The sequence below is a fragment of the Notechis scutatus genome, chromosome 12 (genome assembly GCF_049901735.1).
Source record: "Notechis scutatus isolate UNSWTSFEM ecotype Mainland chromosome 12, rNotScu1.2, whole genome shotgun sequence".
In the NCBI taxonomy this organism is placed as follows: domain Eukaryota; kingdom Metazoa; phylum Chordata; class Lepidosauria; order Squamata; family Elapidae; genus Notechis; species Notechis scutatus.
In genome coordinates, this window is record NC_142020.1 from 14,546,842 (window position 1) to 14,570,041 (window position 23,200).

General features: G+C 47.7%; 1 protein-coding gene across 1 annotated transcript; it reads right to left on the bottom strand.

Moving 5' to 3' along the window:
- Positions 1-351: 351 nt before the first annotated feature.
- Positions 352-14,799, bottom strand: AMZ1 (archaelysin family metallopeptidase 1). The gene is given in 9 exon segments (XM_087942201.1): positions 352-692; positions 694-843; positions 846-1,115; positions 3,204-3,380; positions 4,018-4,184; positions 6,916-7,044; positions 8,197-8,364; positions 8,929-9,247; positions 14,585-14,799. Coding segments are annotated over 8 exon segments (1,521 nt in total). The 5' UTR covers positions 9,233-9,247; positions 14,585-14,799; the 3' UTR covers positions 352-536.
- Positions 14,800-23,200: the final 8,401 nt, after the last annotated feature.

Sequence of the window (23,200 nt, forward strand, 5' to 3'; positions counted from 1 at the left end):
AAAGGATAACAGGTAGGAAATCTGATGGAGGCAGAATAATGGGGTTTCTCTACGCTCTTCTTTTGAGGTTGCTAACCCAAATGTCCACTGTCAAAAAATGGAGTTATTACATAACTTGCAGGATGATTATATAAACATGTAAAGTTGTGTCCTGCAGAGCTGTTTGCAATTGTGGTTTCCTCCCCCCACCCCCATGGTAGCGGCTCAGCCATGTTTGATAGGGATCTTTGTCTTGACCTGAAAATTGCAATAATTGAAGCGAGACTCATGGCTACGACTAGATCCCTACATTCTCCCTTTGTAGATGAAAGCGAGCCTCTGCCTCCTGCCCTCCCACAAACTCCCCGGAGGAAAGATAAGAACAGACGAATTTTATTGCACTTGGAAAATTCTTAGTTCTTTTGCTCCGAGGAAACGACGAAGATGCGCAGTTGAAAAGACGAGAAAACCAAGATCCAAGAAACGAGACTTCACCAAACCCACACGGAATCCATCGGGTTTTTTTAAAAAACAGGCTGCAAAATGTCTCGAGAAACTTAACTCTCTTCCCACCTCCAGTGGTGAGGAGAAGATTCGCCTCTGGCCAGTTTTCTGGAGCTCAGTTTCCTTCTTAAGGAGGAGAATTTCTCTCCCAGAACTTTCCTCAGCCCAGGACTGTCGTTGGGAAAATGGAAATCTTTCCGTGGGGGGGGGCAGCTGGCCCGTGAACATCTCCCATCGGGCCAGGGCGTCCACGGTCTTGTCCAGTTGCTGGATTTCGTCTTCCGACACGTCCTTTTCGAGAGCCGCAACGCACATCTCAAGCCACCGTTTGTACTCCTTGATCATGTCCAAGGGTTTGGGGTGCCGCTGGCCGCTCCCAGCGGTTCTTGGTCCGGAACGCCGGCCAAAGGTGTCGACGGCTCGTCCAGGTCGAGATCCTGCAAGGTGGAGGCGGCTTGGCTGCACGTACCTGGGCTCAGGGGCTCCGAGAGGGAGGTGATGGCCTCGGAATCGTTCTCGCCACCCATCCCCGAATCTGCACTGGGCAGCCAAGTGCCCTCCGAGACAGAGAGATCCGCCGAGCCTTGGCTGAGCCAGGTAGATGAAATCATCTGCATCCAGGCGTAGAGTTTCTGTACCCCCAAATTCACACACACACACACCCAAAAAAAACCAAACATGCAAGGTGGATCTTTCTGTTGTGGTTACACGACATTGTGCAAGCAATCATTCCTCTGCATCATCTACATGAACAGGGGTCATCAACCTTTTGGATCTCAGGGACCACCAAACTCAATCATTTTAAATCCTGCAGATCACTAATATGAATATTGACTGACGGTGGCTTGCTGACGTTGGTGGGAAAGTTGGTCCCATATTCCAAGCTGCAGTTGTCACAGGACTAGCCCTTTGGTCATCCCGGAGCAGCTGCTCCTCCACCTGGATACACCGGCCTGCCATGGACTGGAGGAGCTGCTCCGGGATGACCGAAGGGCCAATCCTGCAGCTCTGGAATATGGGACCGACTTTCCCACCAATGTCAGCAAGCCACCCCGGGGCGGATTTCCCTCCCCTGCCATTGGTCTTCCAGATTCAGCTCACATGGCTCTACTCAAGGTTTGTGCTTGGCCGAAGGGTGGGCGGCACAGCCTTGTGTTCCCACACAGCCTGGATTCATTGCTTTAGGGGGGAGATTTCTCTGTGGATCACCAAATTTTTCTCGTGGCCCACTGGTTGGCGACCACTGGTCTACAACTGTCCACTCAATTTTGTAAAAAATAAAAATAAACCGAGCAACCTTTGGAAGAAAAAAACCTTTCTGGTTTCTTAGCAGCTGTCAAAGTGATTCTGAAACCATCTGCATCCAGGCGTAGAGTTTCTGTACCCCCAAATTCCCCTCCCCTCAAAAACCCCAAACTAACACACAAGCTGGATCTTTCTGTTGTGATTCCACAACATTGTGCAAGCGATTGTTTGTCTGCATCATCTACACAGAGATCCACCCAATTCTGTTAAAAATAAACAAAAAAAAATCTAGCCATCTCTGGACAAAGTTTCTGGTTTCTTAACAGCTGTCAAAGTGATTCCGAAACCATCTGCGGACAAGCTAAGTTCCCACCAACTCAAAGAAGTGAGAGAGTTGAATAGGAAGTTCCAGGCATTAGGACTGTAAGGCAGGAATTTCCAACTTGAAGCAACCCCCCGTTACAGAGTTGGAAAGTATCTTTGGCTGCTAACTTAAATCCAGGCTTCTAATTTAAGGTGGAAATTTCGGATCTGTGCACCCAGTGAAAACATGACGGCTTGATACTTCAAATGGTGAACCCACAGCACAAATTCTGAACTGAGTCGCAAATAAGACTCTAAACGTCTAAATGTTTCAGAGCCTTCAGGTCTCTGTGATGTGGGGCTACCTGAACCATTTTGCTCACACCTGGCTGAACTATAAGCTGTGATTCGATGCATTTCCTTCCTGCTGTCAACTCATAAAATATTTCTCTGGTCTTTTTAGAATTGCCAACAGAAAGGGAGGGAGGAGCAAGGGGCAACTTGCAAGCCGAAAGTGCATTCCATCAATGTTTTCAAAGATAGTAACTAGGTGAAACGAAGTTTCAGCTGCACAAAATTCTAACTGGAGAGCATGATTGATGACTCTGAGCTATGGGTGTGTCCCATTGGAGAATATGAATTATGATACACCCAGGGGGTGGAGGGAAAACCAGGCTCAAGTGTGACAATGGATGATGTGTCTCAGAGTTGGCTACACCCAGTCAATGCTGGCATGTTAACTCTCAATAAATCCTTTTTAAGTTTTGGAAGTTTGGCTCGATGCTCATGATTTAAATGGGGGTCACTGCCGGAATCCTGACACCTGCCCTCTTCCACTCCCCAACTTCCTCCCCACCCACCCCAACCCATGGCCAATTTGGTCTGCAAGCAAGAGGAAAAGAACTCTCGCTAGCTTCTCCAACCTTTCTCTCCACCCAAGAGTTGGTTCTTCCAGTCTTGACTGAAGGCCAACTTTACAGAAAACTGAACAGGAAACAGGTGGCAGGCAGGGACCCAGGCTGAGTCCACTGACAAAAGGCCGCTGGTTCTGAGGGCTCTCTGGACCCCTGATGACACATCTCAGTTCTTCTGCTGAGCTTCTGGAGCTCCGCAACAAGGAGCTGGGCTTGGCCTAGAGAAGGGGGGCCATGCCACCTCCTACCCTCACTCACCCTGTAGCGCTCAATGAGCTTGAAGCCCACCACGTACTGGAGCTTCCGGAGACATATCGGACACGGTTCCAGTGGCCGCAACAGGATCTCGTCCAAGCTGAGGGCCCCTTGCATGATGCACTGAAGCCAACGGCAGTTCCCCAAGCCGATCAGGTGACAGATCTCGTGACACGTGACCTTTCCGTGGGAAAAACTTGTCAGAGTATATTCATGAACTGGAATAGAGCTTGGTAACAAGGTCAGCCAATGAATAAGCACAGCAACTAAGTCAGCCAGTGAGGGCTGTTTTGCAAACTGAAACTAGAAGTAGCCTAGGCTGGAAACTGAAACTAGAATTAGCCTAGGCTGGAAACTGAAACTAGATATTAACTGAAACTCTATATTAAGCTCTGCAGCTGCAGCTATGTTGAGCTCTGACTCTGTCTATTGAAGATGAAACTAGCTTGCTTGCCTGCCTACCTGCTGAACGAAAGTGAAACTATGTCTGTTTCTGAGCTCCTGAGTTGCTACTGAAGTTACTTGCAACATCTTTCTGTCTGAGTTTGCTCCATGTTGGAGAAATCTACAACTGGTTTGTAAAATCTACTTATCATGTTTATAAAGATGTTCAATGAAGCATCGGCCATCTGTGTCTATTTCTCTGGCGCTAAGTTAACGCTGCAAAAACTCTGAACAAAACTAAGAAACCACGGCTAACTCTTTTCCTTTCTGGTCGCCTTTCTTCCCCACTGCCCGATTCCGCTGCCGTCTGCGCAGGCTGCCGGCGAACCACAGCATCCTTTTGGAACCCACCCTGGCCCCTTGTGCTCCTCACCTTGCAGCACTGGAGCATTTCCAACATGTTGAACAACAAGGTCTGCTTTCTGTCTAGTTCCACTTCTTCGTCACGAGCTTCCTGCCGGCGTGGAGATGGATTGAAAGCCGGGCAAGCCACCTGGGGGAAATCGCTGGAAAATCTGGCAAAGCTGCAGACGCCCACTTCTAACGGAGAGAGGAAACCAGGGGGTGAGGAAGGTGGGTTGCATTTCCCGCAGGTGTGTCATCTCCTATGCGCACCGTCAAGGACAGACTTCCTGTGCCGGGCTGAACCATCTGTTGGTCCTTGGACCATTTGAAATCCATTTCTAGTGCAACGGTACGGTTTACAAGGTGAGCCACAAGGTTAATTCCACACACAATTGACTGCAAATGAATCATGGTGGAAAATGAATCATGGTTGGTTTCATTGATAAGGTTTTCAGCTTTTATTCCTTCCAGGACATCTCCAAGGAATAAATAGCAAGGTGGTTATTTAAAAAAAAAAAAAAAAGCAGACTGAAGTTTTGGCTAAGGCTCGATTGGCGTTTAAAATCTCAATCCAGGAATAACTTTTTTATATATTGCTGAATTGGTATTAAATAAGGATATTCCTTTTTTTTTTTTCCATCTCTCGAGTGGTGTGATGGCCTAGAGGTGGAACTCTTGCCTCCCAATCAGGAGGCTGTGAGCTTCTCTCTCTGAGCACATTGAGAATCTATCTGCTGTTTAAAAAAAAACCCTCCACATTGGTGATAGGAAGGGCATCCGGCCAGTTGCCCCATTCAGCTTCATTCATTCCACCCCGCAAGGGATTATGGGGGGGGGTCATTAAAAGATGAGGATGATTTTGTTTTCATCTCTCATTTCTGCCAGCTTTTTTATCCGTGTCCAGTATCAAAAAGGGGAGATGGAGCTAAACCAACTGTGCCTCGTTGATATCTCTGCTATACTACAGTTTAGTGCAAAGGGTAGAATTATTCCCTAGCAGAAGAAACTGCCGAGATGTCTGGGTGCAAAGTTTAGAACTGAATGTGCTTTTTTTTTTTTTTTAAATCAACTATTGAAAAACAGATCGGCGGTGGGGGAAAAGGTTTCATTTGTCCTCTATCTTTTGGATCTGGCTTCATCATCCAATTGACGTTTCCCTGTTGAAGGAGCTTTGGCGGTGGAGAGAATGAACAATAGAAGGGACAAGATAACGGAAGCCAACCAAGTCCCCGGTGGTTTTATTTGTAGAATGAAAACGGATGGAACATCTTGTGAATGAGCTCCTGGGGGGGAAAGAGTTTGGGAGAGAAGACGGTGGTATCACTTAAAGGCTCTTGAGGAATTGGGGGCATCATGGTTATTTCAGGATGGAAACGTTGCTGGTGCTGCCATGGAAAGAGGCCCAGAATGTTCTGTTTCACAGATTTCACGGTCTTCTCAAAGTCTCAAGTGGAAAAACAGAAATGGATGAAAGAGAAAGACCGTCGTCTTTCATCCCTACAACCTTTTCTACGGGGACCTCCAGGCCAGCACTTGTAATATTAAGAACACCTTGGAATTTTAGTGCCCAATGAAGTACAAATTGTCACATTCTGTGAAAACTGACATAGGAAACCACTGTCATGACCCTGTTGGAATCTGATCCCGAGGGAGAGGTGGGACAGCTGACAGGGAAGTGGGAGTGTGGCTCCGGTGGCTGTGGAGGAAACTGGGGAAGGGCGGCTGGGCATTCAGCGGAAGACCCAGGCCCACCCCCTCTTTATCTTAGGGCACGCAGGGAGGAAGGGATAAGGGAGCAATGTGAGTTGCATGGTTTACAGGGGAGGAAAGGGCCCTGATCCCCTTCATTGGCTGCAGCTGGGAAGACTGTTTAAAAGGGCAAACTGCACATGGCAAAGTTGCTGGAAGCAAAGCGTGAAATTATTCTGGTTTGTCAAGTCTTATCTGAGTTCTGGCATCCTCCCAAGTGTGTGTATTTTCGTTATCTTTTGACGTCTTCAATCCCTTATCCTGCCCTGTCTCGTTAATTGCTGCAGTGTGGTTTTTGTTGGTTTTTATTTATAATTTATATCTACTTTGAGTTTGGATGGAATTTCTTCCCTTTAAAAACTGGTCTTGGGAGAGTTTTTTCTCCAGCCGATGATAACTGGACACTGGGGGTCAAGTTGGAGGAATTAAAGGGACTTTACCTATTTTTGTGACTTTGTTGCTTTTGTGCCATGCCCCTTTGGGTCATCACAACCATGTTTTTGAAGCTCATTAGACAGGGTAGTGAAGAGCTTCTGGATCTCCCTCTCTCTCAGAAATCTGTTCTGACCCATGCCCTTTTCCAACAAATCAAACACAATCCAAAAGGAACAGAAACTTTGTAATGCTTTTACAAAATAATTAGCTGTGATAAGCACAAGTCTTGCCAAACTGTGCGAGGCTTGCCAAAAGATAAGAGACAAGAAATAATTTGCAAAATAAGAATCTTCAAATACAAACTCAGGACACTGGAATGTCCATGAGGTTGAGTTTCAAAACGTCTTTGCCTTCTGCAAAGAAAGTTTCACAGCTGGCTTTTATCTTCTTGAAGGAGGGGCCATTACCTTGCAGTCTTACTCCCGAGTTGCCCGTGCTGTTGTAAATGGTCTTTCCTCTGAGCAATTCTTTGTGCATGTGCACTTGGCACTTGGCACAGGCTCCTCGGGAACCGCCTCATTGCTGCTGCCAGCCCCCACAATCTGCGAAGGCAGCAGTCCACTCCCTAATGGTCCTGGCCCCTCATCTGAGTCCTCGCTCTCCTGAGCCGTCCGCACCTGCTACCGGCTAACCACAACAAAATCTCATCCCAACGGCACACACCTTCACTCAACCTTTGGAGGTTGGACCTCCAAGCACCATCCATCTCCCAACCCAAAAGAAGACAAGATATCAAGCTCACCTTGGCCCGGCAAGGACTTGCCAAAGGTGAAACTCCATGTCTCACAGGGGTAGAGGTCAGCAAGGGTGAGGCCCAGGACACAGAGAGCGTCCATCGGCTTGTTGTTCTTCAGAAAGGTCAAGATGCCATCTAAAGGAGCAAAAACAGCAAAAAAAAAAAAGACAGGATGGAATTATGCCTGAAACATTTGAGGCTTGGATCGGATGTACTGCAGCGTGCTCTCTTTCTTTCGTTTTTTCTTTTCTTTTCCCCAACACAAAGAACAGTCCCTGCCTGCTTAGAGATGAGTCAGACAAGAGGCTGTTTCATACAAGTGGCGGCTTCTTCAAAACGAACGAAAAGAAGTTCTAGCAAATGAAAGTTGCAGCACAGTTTGTGCTGTAGTGAACACAACCGGGCCACCAGGGACCACACAGTCTTCCCCATCCTCCTCTTCTCTGCAAGCCCCACTCCCTTCTAGCACTGGTGATATCATCTAGACAGGTCATGAAATGTCTGCAAAAAAACAACCAAGCTCAGAGAGCACCAAGGATCCCATTGTCCTTGTCCTCCACGCCACAAACTCAAGTCCCTTCTAGCACTGATGATGTCCCTAGTTGGGTAATGAAACATCTACAAAGAAACAACCAAGCTCAAAGAGCATCAAGGACCGACAATCCTCCTCCTCCTCCTCCTCCTCCTCCTCCACCTCCTCCTCCTCCTCCTCCCCTTCCGGCCTGCTTGCCATCCTCACTCACTTCTAGCACTGATGGTGTTCCCTAGTTGAGTTGGGTCATGAAGTATCTGCAAGAAGCAACCAAACTCAGAGAGCATCAAGGACCCACAATCCTCCTATTATTCCTCCTCTTCCTCCTCCTCCTCCTCCTCCTCCTCCTCCCCTTATGGCCTGCCTGCCATCCTCACTCGCTTCTAGCACTGATGGTGTTCCCTAGTTGAGTTGGGTCATGAAGTATCTGCAAGAAGCAACCAAACTCAGCACCGAGGACCCCATCGTCGTCCTCCATTGCACAAACTCTAGTCCCTTCTAGCACTGATGATATGACCTGGCTGGGTCATGAAACATCTGGAAGAAAATAACCAAGGACCCACAGTCCTCCTCCTCCTCCTCCTCCTCTCTGCAAACCCCTCTCTTTTCTACCCCTGATAACATTACCTAGTCAGGTCATGAAACGTCGGCAAGAAAACCACCACGCTCAGAGAGCACCAAGGACCTCCCGTCTTGAAGTTCCGGATGACCCCCACCGTTATCGTCCTCCCAGGTGGTCTACCCCGCTGCCTCACCTGTGTGAAGCTGCATCCTGTCCGAATCCTGATTGTGACGGTAACAGCAGTGGATGGAAGAGATGGAGACGGAAGGGAGGCACTTGACTCGGAGACCCAGAAAGAAAGACTCCACGCAGCTCCGGAGGGAATCCAGAAGAGAAATTCCCACAGGGCCTTCGCTTAGGTCTGGGAGCAGAAGCATCAAGTGACAGGGTCAAGCCCCCGAATATTAATCACATGGCTGAGAGGATACTACAACAGTCAGAAGTGTGAGGACCAGTCCTAAGCCATGTTTTTCACTGTCTTTGTAACTCTGAATAGTAGCTAAAGGAACAACTGTAAATGAAGGAGTACCTGTATACAGTATAGAATAGAATAACAGGGTTGGAAGGGACCTTGGAGGTCTTCTAGTCCAACCCCCTGCCTAGGCAGGAAACCCTACACCACTTCAGACAAAGGGTTATCCAACATCTTTTTAAAAACTTCCAGGGTTGGAGCAGTCAAAGCAATGTGAGAAAATTGACGTGGGAAGAAATGGATGAAGCCGCTTGTCAAATATCACCGATTCTACTAGCCCTAGTAGAGTTTTACAACCGGTTAGGGAACCTCCTTGGCCTCTGACTCCTAAGGAGCACCATGGAATGGAGTATCCCTGCTAAGGGCTGCCCCAAGAAAGCTGCTATTGCAAGAGAAGGCAGGCAGGTAGGCTCCTGCCTCCCACCCTCCTTCAGATCCCGTCAGCCAGCTTACCTATGGGTTGCAAGTAGATGTGCTTGCGGCAAAACCGCTGCTTTTTCTTCAGCAACGTGTAGTAGAAGGTCTCAAAATCCTCGGGGGCATCGGGGTGGCTGAGCAGCCAATCAAACGCCGTCCGGATGAACAGGCTGCAGAAAAGGCTCCGGCGTGGGTTGTAGGCTTCGGACAGGAAGAGCTTTTCGGTGCTAGAGAAAGCTTTGGCGTAGAGCTCCTGCAGGGCAGGATCGGTGGAGATCAGAGCATCTTTCAATGCCCGGGGCCCAAAGCTGAATTCCTGAGCATGTCTGCACTGCAACATCGCTGACAGCCAACTCTGGTTGGGAGGAGCAAAGAGAGGAGCCGGGGATTAACCAGGTTGCATCAAGACAAATTCCTTGTGTGTCTAATCACATTGGGCCAATAAAGCATTCATTCATTCATTCATTCATTCATTCATTCATTCATTCATTCACTACCCATACTTGGCAACTGCCATTTGTCTGGAATGATATAGCGCAGGGGTCTTCAACCTTAGCAACTTTAAGCCTTGGAGGGCTTCAATTCCCAGAATTCCCCAGCCAGACATGGAGCAGGGCAGTCCAATCTTGGCAACGTTAAGACCTGTGCACTTCAGCTCCCAGAATTCCCCAGCCAGCTATGTCTGGCTGAGGAATTCTGGGAGTTCAAGTCCACAGGTATTAACATTGCTAACGTTGGATGCCCTTGGTATAGGATCTCCTGCTCGAGCAGAGGGGTTGGGCTAGAAGACCTCCAAGGTCCCTTTCAATCCTGTTATTCCATGATCTATGTTGTCAAGGGGTTCCCCCCTCTCTATAACACACTGCCTGGAAATCACAGGCTTTTCAGAAATTGATTAAGGGTCCAGACATAATTAAACTTAATCCTGAACTTTTTTTTGATGGAGTTCTAGTCTGTTGGTGGGGCAAAAGTATTTTATTAATCCTCATAGTTCAAGAATTATCTTATAGAGATATCACCCAACAACAAACCCTAGGAGAATTTGATCTGTTTTGTAGTTCATGCACACTCCGTGATAGATCAAAAAGGAAGATTTCCTCCTGCTTGATATGTTCCTTGAAACAAGACACAGTTTGGATCAAAGCTCCGTTCTTTGTTGACACAAATAGGTTGCAAACAGTGACATAGATATTTTTCAGTGTTTACACTCACGCCTAAAAACTTAAGCCTTGGTTATAGAAGGCACAGCTAAATAAGAGACAGTGACTGCTTTACATCCTCTTTTCAAGTTTGCTTGGAATCCAGTAGGTTCCCTAGATAGAACGACAGGCAAAATAAAATGGAATATATGCATACAGACAAAAGGGTGCAAATGGGACTGAATTTGATTCTGAAGTTTTTTCCCAGTAGGGCAAAAGAAAATACAAAATGTCATTAATGCCTCCCACGAAGACTAACACAAACACAACTGGAATATTGGTGAACAAGGCCCATGCCACATTTAATGGTTAGCTTTTCCACCAAGGGAGAAGGCTGATGGGAACATTTCCACCCCCGTAATGGAAAACTCCCAGAGTTTTACAGCGGCTACTAAAAAATTACTAATTTCTATTTCCTCGACTCTGGAAATGCTGATCCCTCCACCACCTCGTTCTTCCTCCGTATTGTTCTGTTCCCGGATGTTCCTCCCTTCAAATAAATTTAACAGCTGTCCTGCCAAAAATGGCACATCAGGAAAACTTGTAGCAGTTCCCCCTTCATGAATAATTCTTTTGTGTGTGTGTGTGTGTGTGTGTGTGTGTGTGACTTGGCTCCTCTTTAGCAATTCGCAGCATGTGAAAAGCATCCCTGGATTATTCTGTTTGAAAGTAGCGCGCGCAAACTGTTTTCCTCTGGCGTGCAGCCCCCTCTCCTGCCCACCCCAAATAAAACTTATCACTGTAGACACCCCCAGGATAATAAAAACCCCAAACCAACTTCAGGGTTCCTTCTTTAGAACAGAAGGGGGTGTTTCAACATGCTGGGGGGTGAAAAGACATTTTAATGAATTCTTTTAGTGCTTCGTGGTCCCATTTGGGTTTCTAGTAACCAAGCTGTATTTCTGTAGGGTGAAAAATAATTTATCCAAGGACCCTGGATGGAAGCGCTTTAATGGTGTTGGAAAATCTGCATTTTTCAAATTTTATTTCTGCCTGCACAAAGTTCTCTCTAAGCCACGCTTAAGTCCCAGTAGAAACCCAGCAATTATTTGCATTAGCACGATTCAGATCCGCCCTTCTTGGACTGGGGTTTTTCTCAACCTTGGCAACTTTTAAGATGTTGGGTTTCAACTCCCAGAATTCCCCCAGGCAGGCGTCCCCGAGGGGATCGCTCTGACAGTCGTAAGTGGGAGGACTCGTCGTAAGTCACACTTATCAGCACTGTCACAACTTCGAACGTTTCCTAAATGAATGGTCGTCAGTGGAGGGCAACCTGTACTTAGTTTTGACTCGTTGTGTGGTGTGAATGCAGCCAACGGGAGTACAGTCCACAAGCCATGATTCAATAAACTCTTGTCAAAGCAGGACGAGACTGAATAGGACAGGGATCTCCACCCATGGCAACTTTAAGCCTGGCGGACTTCAACTCCCAGAATTCCCCAGCCAGCTGGGAATTCTGGGAGTTGAAGTCCGCCAGGCTTAAAGTTGCCAAGGTTGGAGACCCCTGGAATAGCCTACATCCCTATTTTTGGACCTGGGGACTTGAATGCTGAAAACATCCCTTCTAAAGAGGCAGGAATTTTAGACATAAGAGAGTAAATAAAATCTGGTATCTTAGCATTTATAGATTGAGCTTCCCTGAAGCCTTAGAGGCAAAACAGACTTTTGAAATGTTTCTAGAATCTTTTATAGAACAGAAGCAAAAAAAAGGAAGTTTGTCTTGTTTGGAAAGAGCAGGAACAAATGACTTCTGTTTTCACGCTTCGGTTTGGTCCAGACCCAGAAAGTTTTGCCTCCTACTTCCTTTTATTCGCTGCTTCCCCAAAAAGACAGGTGGGAAAATGACTTTCAGATCTCATTTTACTCTGATGTGTTTATTTCGGTCTGCGTTTCTTCTGGCCTGGCTTCCCAGATTGGAGGGTAGGAGTAAGACGAGAGGAGAGAGCCCACACAGGATCATCCGAGAACTTCCTGGGCAGAGATAGAGTTTGGCCCCAGATGTGTGATGACATCTTTGGAACATTCATCAGACCCCCAAGTGTGGGAGGGAACGCGTGCAAAGCCAGGAGAGGCAGAGATTAAATTTAATTCCACTTTGGAATTGGGAGTATTTCTGAAAACTTCTTCAGGGACAAATCATTTTAGGAAGTAAATGGCTCTCGCTCTAGGGAGTCACATGCGAATCCTTGCTAGGTTTGCGGTCCGTGATGCTCTCTGAGCTTGGTGGTTTTCTTGCAGATGTTTCATTACCCAACTAGGTAACTTCATCAGTGCTAGAAGGGAGTGGGGTTTGGGAGGAGGAGGAGGACTGTTGGGTCCTTGGTGGTCTCTGAGCTTGGCTATTTTCTTGTAGACTTTTCATTACCAAACTAGGTAACGTCATCAGTGCTAGAGGGAAGGTTTGCTCTCTGTTTATTACCTCTTCTATAGCAATACAATTGCATTTAGATTTATATACTACTACTTCATAGTGCTTTACAACACACTCTGGGTGGCTTACAATGTCAGCCTATTCCCCCCCCCCCCAAAACAATCTGGGTCTTCCTTTAACCGACCTTGGAAGGACGGACGGCTGAGTCAACCTTGAGCCCAGTCAGGAACAAACTCCAGGCTGTGGGCAGAGTTTGCCTGCAATACTGCATTCTAACCACTGCGCCACCTGGGCTCCTTCTAGCATTGATGGTATTACCTAGTCGGGTCGTGAAACGTCTGCAAGAAAGCCACCAAGCTCAGAGAGCACCAAGGACCCCACAGCCCTCCTCCTCCTCTCCACAAATCCATACTCTTCTCGCACTGATGTTACCTCGTTGGGTCATGAAACGTCTGAGAGGAAACAACCCAGCTCAGAGAGCACCAAGGACCCCACAGATCAGCCCCCCCCCCAGCTACAGATATTATCTTGTATCCATACCGACTTGATTGTTATGCACATTTAGAGTGAATTCCAGATACTTTCAAGGCAGGGTGGTGGAGTAAGCGCTGTTGCTTCTCCTGGGAAATAAAGCCCACCTGGCTTAAGGCAGGGGTTGCATCAGAGGCTGCCATGATCTGTTCAACCAACCCTGGACGGAAAGATGCTGGTTTGCTCCTTCACATCATTTCATTTAGATGAGTGTCAGTTTGGGGGAAACAGCCATACCATGTACCCTCCCTCCCTCCCTCCCTTCCTTCCTTCCTTCCTTCTTTCCTTCCTTCCTTCCTTCCCTTCCCTTCCCTTCCCGCCCTCCCTCCCTCCCTCCCTTCTTTCCTTCCCTTAGCCCTACTTCATCCTTCCTTCCTTCCTCCCTTCCACCCTCCCTCCCCTCCCTCCTTTCCTTCCTTCCTCCTCTCCCTCCCTCTTTCCTTCTTTCCTTCCCTTAGCCCTGCTTCCTCCTTCCTTCCTCCCTCCTTCCCTTCCTTCTTTCCTTCCTTCCTCTCTCCCTCTATTCCTCCCTCCCTCCCTTCTTTCTTTCCCTTAGCCCTGCTTCCTCCCTCCTCCTTCCTTCCTTCCTTCCTTCCTTCCTTCCTTCCTTCCTTCCGCCACGCAAATCCCACACCTTGTCACCGGCGCGTTTCCCTGCCCGGGGGCTTCGATGAGGGACACCCCCAGACTCTGGGCCAGGCAACGGGGTGGGGCGCAAGGGTCGGGCCATCCTTAGGGAAGGGGAGAGCCTCGCTCCCCGGGGCCCCGCAAACTCTCCGGCGCCCCGCCAACGCGACTCGCTTGTCGGTCTCTCCGCCGATGCTCGACCTGTATTTGTTCTGGGGGGATGGGGTGTCGGTCGGCAAAAATCCCTCTGCAATCCTCGGTCCTACCGGAACTCACCCGGACCCACTCTGTCCCTTTCTCCCCTACCACCTTCCTCCTCCCTCTCTCTTCCCTTCCCCTCCAATCCTCCCTCCTTCCTTCCTCCCTCCCTTCCTCTCTTCCCTTCCCCTCTCTTCCTTCCTTCCTCTCTTCCCTTCCCCTTTATTCCTTCCTTCTTCCTCTCCCTCTCTCTTCCCTTCCCTCTAATCTATCCATCCATCCTTCCTTCCTTCCTTCCTCCTCTCTTCCCTTCCCTCTAATCCATCATCCATCCATCCATCCATCCATCCATTCCTCTATTCCTTCCTTCCTCTCTTCCTTCCTCCCTTCTTCCTCTTTTCCCTTCCCCTCTATTCCTTCCTTCCTTCTTCCCTCTCTTCCCTTCCCCTCTAATCCATCCATCCATCCTCCCTCCCTCCCTCTCTTCCCTTCCCCAGTCCTTCCTTCCTTCCTTCCTTCCTCCCTCTCTTCCCTCCCTCCCTCTGTCTTCCTCCCTTCCCCTCTATTCCTCCTTCCTTCCTCCCTCCCCCTATCTTCCTTCCTCTAATCCTTCCTTCCTCCCTCCCTCTCTTCCCTCCCTCTCTTCCCTTCCCCTCTATTCCTTCCTTCCTTCTTCCCTCCCTCCCTCCCTCTTTCCTCCCCTATTCCTCCTTCCTTCCTTCCTTCCTTCCTCCTCTTCCCTTCCTTCCGCAGCGGAGTCTCCCACCTTTGCAAGCGACCGCGGCTAGGTCAGCCTCCTTCCCTCCTCCTCGCAACGGGGCAGGCTCCTGGGGGCCGGGGGGGTCTTCGGCCGGCTCACCGGGCACGGGACTTGCCCTCGGACCGCGGCAGGGCTGCTGCGTGACGCCGCTGGCTCGCCTTTCTGCAGAGGTCGGGCGGGCGGGCGGGCGGGCTGGCAAGCACAGGCTGGCTGGTTCCACCGGAGGGAAGGATGCTTCCCAGCCCGTGACGTTGCGGAGCGGGGAGGCGACCTGCTTTCTCTGCTGGGGAGGAGAGAGTCGGGCGAAGGGAAGCCGAAGTTCCCACTGGAGGAAAACAAGGCGCGGGGACTCCCCGCCGCCGGGTGGGAGGTTGCTGGGCGGGGGTGGTGATGGTGGTGTGGATGACTTCTTCTCTGGCCCTTTTCCAGAGGAGGAAAGGCGGCTGGTGGGAAACACGTTTTCCTTAAGGGTGGGAGGGGGGAGGGGGTGGGGTCCCCGATGGCTCTCCGGGGTCCTTTCCACCTGCCCCGACAGGCTGAAGTTAGAATAGGGCATCCAGATTTGGCCACCACTTTGCAAAGAAAAAAGAGAGAGGTTGAACCTTTGGAAAAAGTGCAGAGAAGAGCAACTAAAAGGATTGCAGGCCTGGAGACTAAAACACAGAATTAGAATTAGAATTCTTTTTATTGGCCAAGTGTGATTGGACGCACAAGGAATTTGTCTTTGGTGCAAATGCTCTCAGTGTCCATAAAAGAAAAGAGAAGAGTCCAGAGTCAAGAATCATCAGGTACAACACAATGATAGTCATAGGGTACAATAAATAGAATCAAATCATACTAGAACATGGTCAGTTTAAAGAATAGAATAAGAATAAAATAGAAATTAGAATAGAACAGAAATTAGAATAGAAAGAAATTAGAGAAGCCAAGTGTGATTGGACACACAAGGAATTTGTCTTTGGTGCAAATGCTCTCAGTGCACATAAAAAGAAAACAGATATTCATCAAGGGTCAAGAATCATCAGGTACAACACAATGATAGTCATAGGGTACAATAAGCAATCAAATCATACTAGAACATGGTCAGTTTAAAGAATAGAATAAGAATAAGAACAGAACAGAATAGCATTATGGCCAAGTGTGATTGGACACACAAGGAATTTGTCTTTGGTGCATATGCTCTCAGTGCATCGTAAAGAGTCAAGAATCATCAGGTAGCATTAATGACAAAGTTACAGTCCATAAACAGTCACAGGTGGGAGGGGATGGGTGATAAGGAGTGATGAGAAGATTAATAGTCATAGTAATACAGACTTGGTAAATAGTCGGACAGTGTTGGGGGAATTATTTGTTTAGCAATAGGAAGGACGAATTGGGGTTTGGCCAGTCTAGAGAAGAGAAGGACTAGGGGGTGACATGATAGCAGTCTTCCAGTATTGGAGGGGCTGCCCCAAAGAAGAGGAAGGGGTCAATCTATTCTCCAAAGCACCAGAAGGCCAGACAAGAAGCAAAGGATGGAAACTGATCAAGGAGAGAAGCAACCTGGAATTAAGGAGAAATTTCCTCACGGTGAGGACAATTAACCAGGGGAACGACTTGCCACCAGAAGTTGTAGATGCTCCAACACTGCAAGTTTTTAAGAAGAGATTGGACAGCCATTTGTCTGGAATGGTACAGGGTTTCCTGCCTGAGGAAGGGGCTGGACTAGAAGACCTCCAAGGTCCCTTCCAGCTCTATTCTGATTGAAGCTGGTGGACCCTGTGGGGCCAAATCGTCTCCCTGGTCCCTGGAGTAGTTTGGGCGGGATAGAGGGTCAAAAGCTGCCCTTCCCCAGGAAGGCACCCTAGCCCTTAGGTGGGTGGGTAGATGGAAGTTCTCCAGGCTGCATTTGGATCTCTCTGTTCTCTCCCACGGAACCCCCGTCTCACACCCCTCTTTAAAACGACTTTCTCTTTTCCTAACACCAGAAGAAGCAGCTTGTGGGATCCATTTTGCTGGGGAGGGAGGGGAGAGAAGGGGGAGGGGGACTGTTTGTAAAAGCATATCTCACCCCTTCCCAATCCCCATCCCTAAAAAAAGATTCAGGTTCGCCCTGGAAGGAGCCAGAGTTCTTAAAATTGGCTCCTTCCATCCGTCTCTGGAAGATTGTTTTGGGGTAAAAAAGGGAAAGGTTCCCCTCGCACATCCGTGCTACTCATTTCTGGCTCTAGGGGGCGCCGGCGCTCATCTCCGTGACAAAGCCAAAGAGCCAGCGCTGTCCGAAGACGTCTCCGTGGTCATGTGGCCGGCAGGACTAAACCCCAGTAAGGTGCACGCAACGCTGTTCCCTTCCCACCAAAGGGGGTCCCTATTTTTCTACTTGCATTTTTTTTTTACGTGCTTTCGAACTTCTGCTAGATTGGCAGAAGCTGAGAGAAGTAACGGGAGCTCACTCCGGGACGCGGCGCTGGAGATTCGAACCCCCAACTGCCGACCTTTCTGACCGACAAGCTCAACGTCTTAGCCACTCAGCCACCCCGTCCCCTTTTTTGGGGGGGGGAGGGGGTTTAGGGGTAGCGGTGGTTATAATTCATGCTTTGCTTTCCATCCTCCCAAAGACATCCAACTCTCTAGAAACGCCTTCCAGATTTCTTGGGCATGGGGTCTGCCTCACCCTTGACCCTTGGCAAGCCCCCTCCCTCCTGGCTTTTGAGGGGATGTCATGAGGGGGTGGGGTGCCTCTTTCCTTTCATTGCTCTCCTTCTTCCCTCTTAATCATGTCTGTCTCCCAAAGAAAGGCCCGTGTGTGTCAAATTCCCAAGCCCTCCCCTCCCCTCTTCAAGGAAATGGTTGAATGACCCTCCCTCTCTTCTAAAGGCTGGCCCTTGGAAGTTGGAAGGCGGGGAGTCTCTTCGGAGGGGGGTCTTCCTTCTTTTGATTTAAGGAGGGGCCCGTCCTCAAAACTAGTAGCTGAGAGTAAAAAGGTCGAGATGGCCTGTGATTCCTAGCTTTAAACTGGCTTCTGATTTTTCAGTGTATATTTCTCCATCTCCTTCTTCCAACTGGATTTGGTGCTTCTCCCTTCCCAGGTCCAATCCACAATGATGTCTCCTTGTTTTCCCATGGAATAATCCACAGGGACAGGTCCACTTCTGATGCTAGAGCATCATTTCTCAACATTGTCAACTTTAAGACTGAGGACCTCCTCAAGTCCCAGAATTCCCCAGCCGACCAAAACGGGTGGACTTTAACCACCGGAATTCCCCATCCATTTATGATTCGTGGATTTCAATTCCCAGAATTCCCCGGCCAATTCAAATGGGTGGACTTCAAGTTCAATTTGGCCCCACATTTCATTCTGTTTCGGAGGCAGAAGGTGTCAGCTCCGGCCTCAGAGAGAAGCCGCATTGTAATGGAAAGAAAAAGCCAACTGAATGGTCTGGAGATGTCTTTGCATTCACAAAAGACAGCAACACACTTCAGAAGCAGGGATTTTGCACATTTTTGTGTGTTAAGGTTTTGGTCTCTCTCGCCTCTGCTGTTAGCGTAGCTGCAAAAGGAAGAGAGGAACGCTTCAGTTTATTTCCGCTGATCACAACATATTCATCGCTGCTTGGTTTAAAGCTTGTGGGATATTCCTGATTTGATTCGTGTTTGCATGCTTCCTTCTCTCGGTTGGAAACATGCACCTGTAGGAGAGGAGAGAGAAATGTCATCTTATTCAGATTATTCTTACCTAGCTAGCTGAGGAGTCTGTGCCTAGCCAATCCTTCCCAGCTCAGGGAATAATTTGTGCCTGTTTTGCAAAGCCGGGTGAATCACTGCAGCGTGCAATGCTTCGTATTTTTATTTGCTTGCCTTACCGGGCGCTTAATGATGTCAACAGCAGTTGCCTTCAACCCTTTCTCTTGCAGATGTCGAATATTTTCATTCTCTGCAGAGACCAGAGGGAATCGGTCACCCTGTCTGGTGCATTCTTCTCTTTATGTGTAGCAATTCTCATTAAATTCTGAAGCCCTAGTAGCGGGGCACTGGGAGCAGACGCAAAGCAGTGCTCCAGCCCTCAAGATAATTAGGGTTGTAGGTCTTCCGTAGTTCTCCTTCCACCCCCTCCACCTCCTTGCAAAGAAATGGCTTTCTGTTTTGAGCTGCGAGAATCTTGATGGCCAAAAGCTGCTTTCCCTACGTTCAGGTCAGGCGAAAGCCCCAGTGTGCTAAAAACGAGGCATTTGGGGTGGCTAAAAACTGATTTTGGGGTTAATGGTCTTAATGGGGGACGTGATAGCAGCCTTCCAATATTTTGAGGGGCTGCCCCAAAGAAGAGGGAGTCCGTCCGCCTGTTCTCCAAAGGCCCTGAAGGCAGGACAAGAAGCAATAGATGGAAACTAATCAAGGAGAGAAGCAACCTGGAACTAAGGAGGAATTTAAGAAGAGACTGGACAGCCATTTGGCTGGAATGGTTTAGGGCAGGGGTGTCCAACCTTGGCAACTTTAAGACTTGTGGACTTCAACTCCCAGAATTCCTCAGCCAGCTTTGCTGGAATTCTGGGAGTTGAAGTCCACAAGTCTTAAAGTTGCCAAGGTTGGACACCCTGGTTTAGGGTTTCACTAGAAGACCTCCAAGGTCCCTTCCAAATGAACTAGGCTATCCAAAGTAATGCCAGTAGTTCTTTCTAAAATTGTGTGTGTGTGTGTGTGTGTGTGTGAGGTCCTTTTTCTTTCATTAGAAATGCCTAGCAACCATTTCAGGACAGACTTTCTTGTGTTGGCATCCTTTGGTTTGCAACTCCCCTCCTGGCTGAGGATTATGGGTGAGATACCTCTAACACATCTGGCTGACCTCAATCCAGAGGTGGGTTGCTAGAGGGAGCTGAAGTTCCCTTCCCCTGGAATGAATGAATTCCCCCCAGATGGGATTTCAAATTTCATTGTATTCGTGGAATGCCATGACAATAAAGCTATTCTATTCTATTCTATTCTATTCTATTCTATTCTATTCTAATTCTATTCTTTATTCCTATTCTATTCTATTCTTTATTCCTATTCTATTCTATTCTAATTCTATTCTATTCTTTATTCCTATTCTATTCTTTATTCCTATTCTATTCTAATTCTATTCTATTCTTTATTCCTATTCTATTCTATTCTAATTCTATTCTTTATTCCTATTCTAATTCTATTCTATTCTATTCTTTATTCCTATTCTATTCTTTATTCCTATTCTATTCTAATTCTATTCTATTCTTTATTCCTATTCTATTCTATTCTAATTCTATTCTTTATTCCTATTCTATTCTATTCTAATTCTATTCTTTATTCCTATTCTATTCTATTCTAATTCTATTCTTTATTCCTATTCTAATTCTATTCTATTCTTTATTCCTATTCTATTCTTTATTCCTATTCTATTCTAATTCTATTCTATTCTTTATTCCTATTCTATTCTATTCTAATTCTATTCTTTATTCCTATTCTAATTCTATTCTATTCTATTCTTTATTCCTATTCTATTCTTTATTCTATTCTATTCTAATTCTATTCTATTCTTTATTCTATTCTATTCTAATTCTATTCTATTCTAATTCTATTCTATTCTTTATTCCTATTCTATTCTATTCTATTCTAATTCTATTCTTTATTCCTATTCTAATTCTATTCTATTCTTTATTCCTATTCTATTCTATTCTTTATTCCTATTCTATTCTAATTCTATTCTATTCTTTATTCCTATTCTATTCTAATTCTATTCTATTCTTTATTCCTATTCTATTCTATCCTATTCGATTATTTCTATTCTATTCTAATTCTATTCTATTCTAATTCTATTCTATTCCTATTCCATTCTCTTTATTCCTATTCCTATTCTATTCTATTCGTGCAAACCCCTTAAGTAAAACCTTCGTTTTATAACTGAATTTATTGTTGAGCTACGCCTGTGTGATTGTACAGTAGACACGATGGAATAGAACTTTTGCAAGCTGCTTAGATGTGCTTGATTAAAGAGTCATAGAAAAATTAATAAACCAGCTTTTTACTCTCCGGTCGATGCTTCCAGAAGCAAATGTAATTCTTTGGATTCGTGGCTTCGGCTGGCTTTGGCGTTAAGGGATTAATTTTTTTCCCCCTTTTCTATTAAGTTCTGCCTCAAGTCTTCGCCCACACACGCCTCGGACTTGCCTCAAGAGCGTTCCGCTCCCCACTAAGTCAAGACAGAAGCTGTGAACAGCACAGTCGTTCAGATTTCCAAACGGCACATCAAAAGATGCATTCAGAAGTTCTACTTGTTTGATGTCTGAAATGCCCCCCGTTTCCTCTGATTCCGACTGTGCCGGCAAAATCCTACGAATGTCGGCCCGACTTGCTTCGTCTGAAGGCAGCCAAGAGCCCCTTTCCCTTCGTCTGCTCTGCCAGAATTGCCGTGAGGATAAAACGGGGGCGAGAAAACTGCCTTTACCACCCCGAGGAAGGAGGTGGTGGTGGAAAAAAAACCACTTCGCTGTAATCGTTTATAATCATCATTATTATCCACGGCTCTTCAGCAGGAAATAAGTGTGGTTCCGTGTCAGAAAATGCATTTTTAATAGAACTCTGTTATCTGGATGGTCCTCCCGCTTTCCTTTGGCTGAGACTTAAGACCTGGGATCGCTTTCAATTACTCAGAGGTCTTGTTTTGGCTTTCCTCCGCTTAATAATTAGGTGGCCTGCCATGCAGGGTTCAGTTCTGTGGGTATTCCTACTGTTGTGGTTTGCCGGCAGCTTGTGCAGACGGCGGTGGAATCGGACAGCAGGGAAGGACGGGGATCAGTCCGGGAGTCCGGGAAGGACTCGGACGAGGGTCCTGCGTCCGATGCAGAGCTGGGGCCAGGACCATCTGGGAGTGGGGTGCTGCCTTTGGAGCCTCCGGAGTCTGGCAGCAGTGAGGCAGAGGAACAAGGGGAGCCTGTTCCCAGTGTGCGTGTGCACAGAGCTGCCAGAAGGCAAGAGCAGCTGAGACAAAAGGGACTTGGGAGTAAGGCTTTAAGGCATAAAGGAGGTGCAAAGGGACAGGAATCTTTGCAGGAAGCAACTTTGTTCGCTCTGTTTGGATTAAACCTTGAAGCTCTGTGCGGACTTTGTACTTCGGCTGGTTTTTTATAGTTCATTTGGCAGCCATTCAAAGGAGAGAAAGGTGGGTGCTTATCTCGGGGAACTGTTTGAGATTCATTACGGGCTGGGAATGAACATAAGAAAACAGGAATTGTTTTAACTGAGCATGTGCTTAATTACGGTCTCAGGAAGCTTTGGTCAGAACACCTACATAGAATGGGACAACTCGCTATGGCCAACTCACTGTGGGACAATTTAACTTTAATTATTTAAAATAAGTAAAAACTTTTTTTTTATTTTTGTCATTCACATTTCATTCTGTCCTTTTGCAGCCTTTGATGATTCTATTCCACCATTTCTTTGATATTGATGTTAACTCTTGTCCTGCAGAGAGTTGGGCCATGGTGGGTTGTCACAGACCCATTCCTACGTACCTCCGGATGTAGGCTGCTATGTGGGGAGCCCAAATAAACCCTTCGTTTTCTCCCCAAGGATTTCTGAAGTGGGATTAGTGAGATCAGGAGTGTCTAATCTTGGCAAGGGTAAGGCTTGTGGGCTTCAACTCCCAGAATTCCCCAGCCAGGCAAGATCCTGATCTAGATGCATAATTTACAGGGATTTAATTAGGAGCCGGATTCTGTTCAGCCCAATTTAAGTTGATCTCCCCCTCCCATGAATTGAAGCAAAACCAGCCAGCTAGGAATAACCCACCACTGAGTTAAGATTTTTTCCCCTTTGCTATAATCTTGTCAAACGCACTAGTGAAACCAGTGGGTGGGGGTCTTTCCTTACTGGTAGATTGAGGAAATGTTCTGAGAGTGGGGGGAGGGGAAGAGAGAAAGAGAAGGAGGGAGAAGCAGGGAGGGAGGGAGAGAAAGGAGGGAGAGAGGAGGTAAGAAGAGAGAGGAGGGAGAGAGGAGGAGGGAGGGAAGAAGAGAGAAGGAGGGAGGGGGAGGGAGAGAGGGAGAGAGAAGGAGGGAGAGAGAGAGGGAGGGAGACAGGAGAGAGGGAGGGAGGGAGAGGAGGGAAGGAGAGAGAGAGGGAGAGAGGAGAGAGAGAGGGAGGGAGGGAGGGAGACAGGAGAGAGAGGAGGAGGGAGAGGAGGAGGGAAGGAGAGAGAGAGAGAGGAGAGAGAGAGGAGGGAGGAGGGAGAGAGGAGAGAGAGGAGGGAGGGAGAGGAGGAGGAAGGAGAGAGAGGGAGAGGGAGAGGGAGGGAGGGAGAGGAGAGAGAGGGAGGGAGAGGAGGAGGGAAGGAGAGAGGAGAGAGAGAGAGAGAGAGGGAGGGAGACAGGAGAGAGAGGAGGGAGGAGGGAAAGAAGAGAGGAGGGAGAAGGAGGGAGAAAGAGGAGAGGAGGGAGGGAGAGAGAGAGAGGAGGAGAGGAGGGAGGGGAGAGGAGGAGGGAAGAGAGAGAGAGAGAGGAGGGAGAGAGAGAGAGACAGGAGAGGAGGGAGAGAGGAGGAGGGAGGGAAGAAGAGAGGAGGGAGAAGGAGGGAGAAAGAGGAGAGGAGGGAGAGAGAGGAGACAGGAGAGAGAGGAGGGGGGAGGAGGAGAGGGAG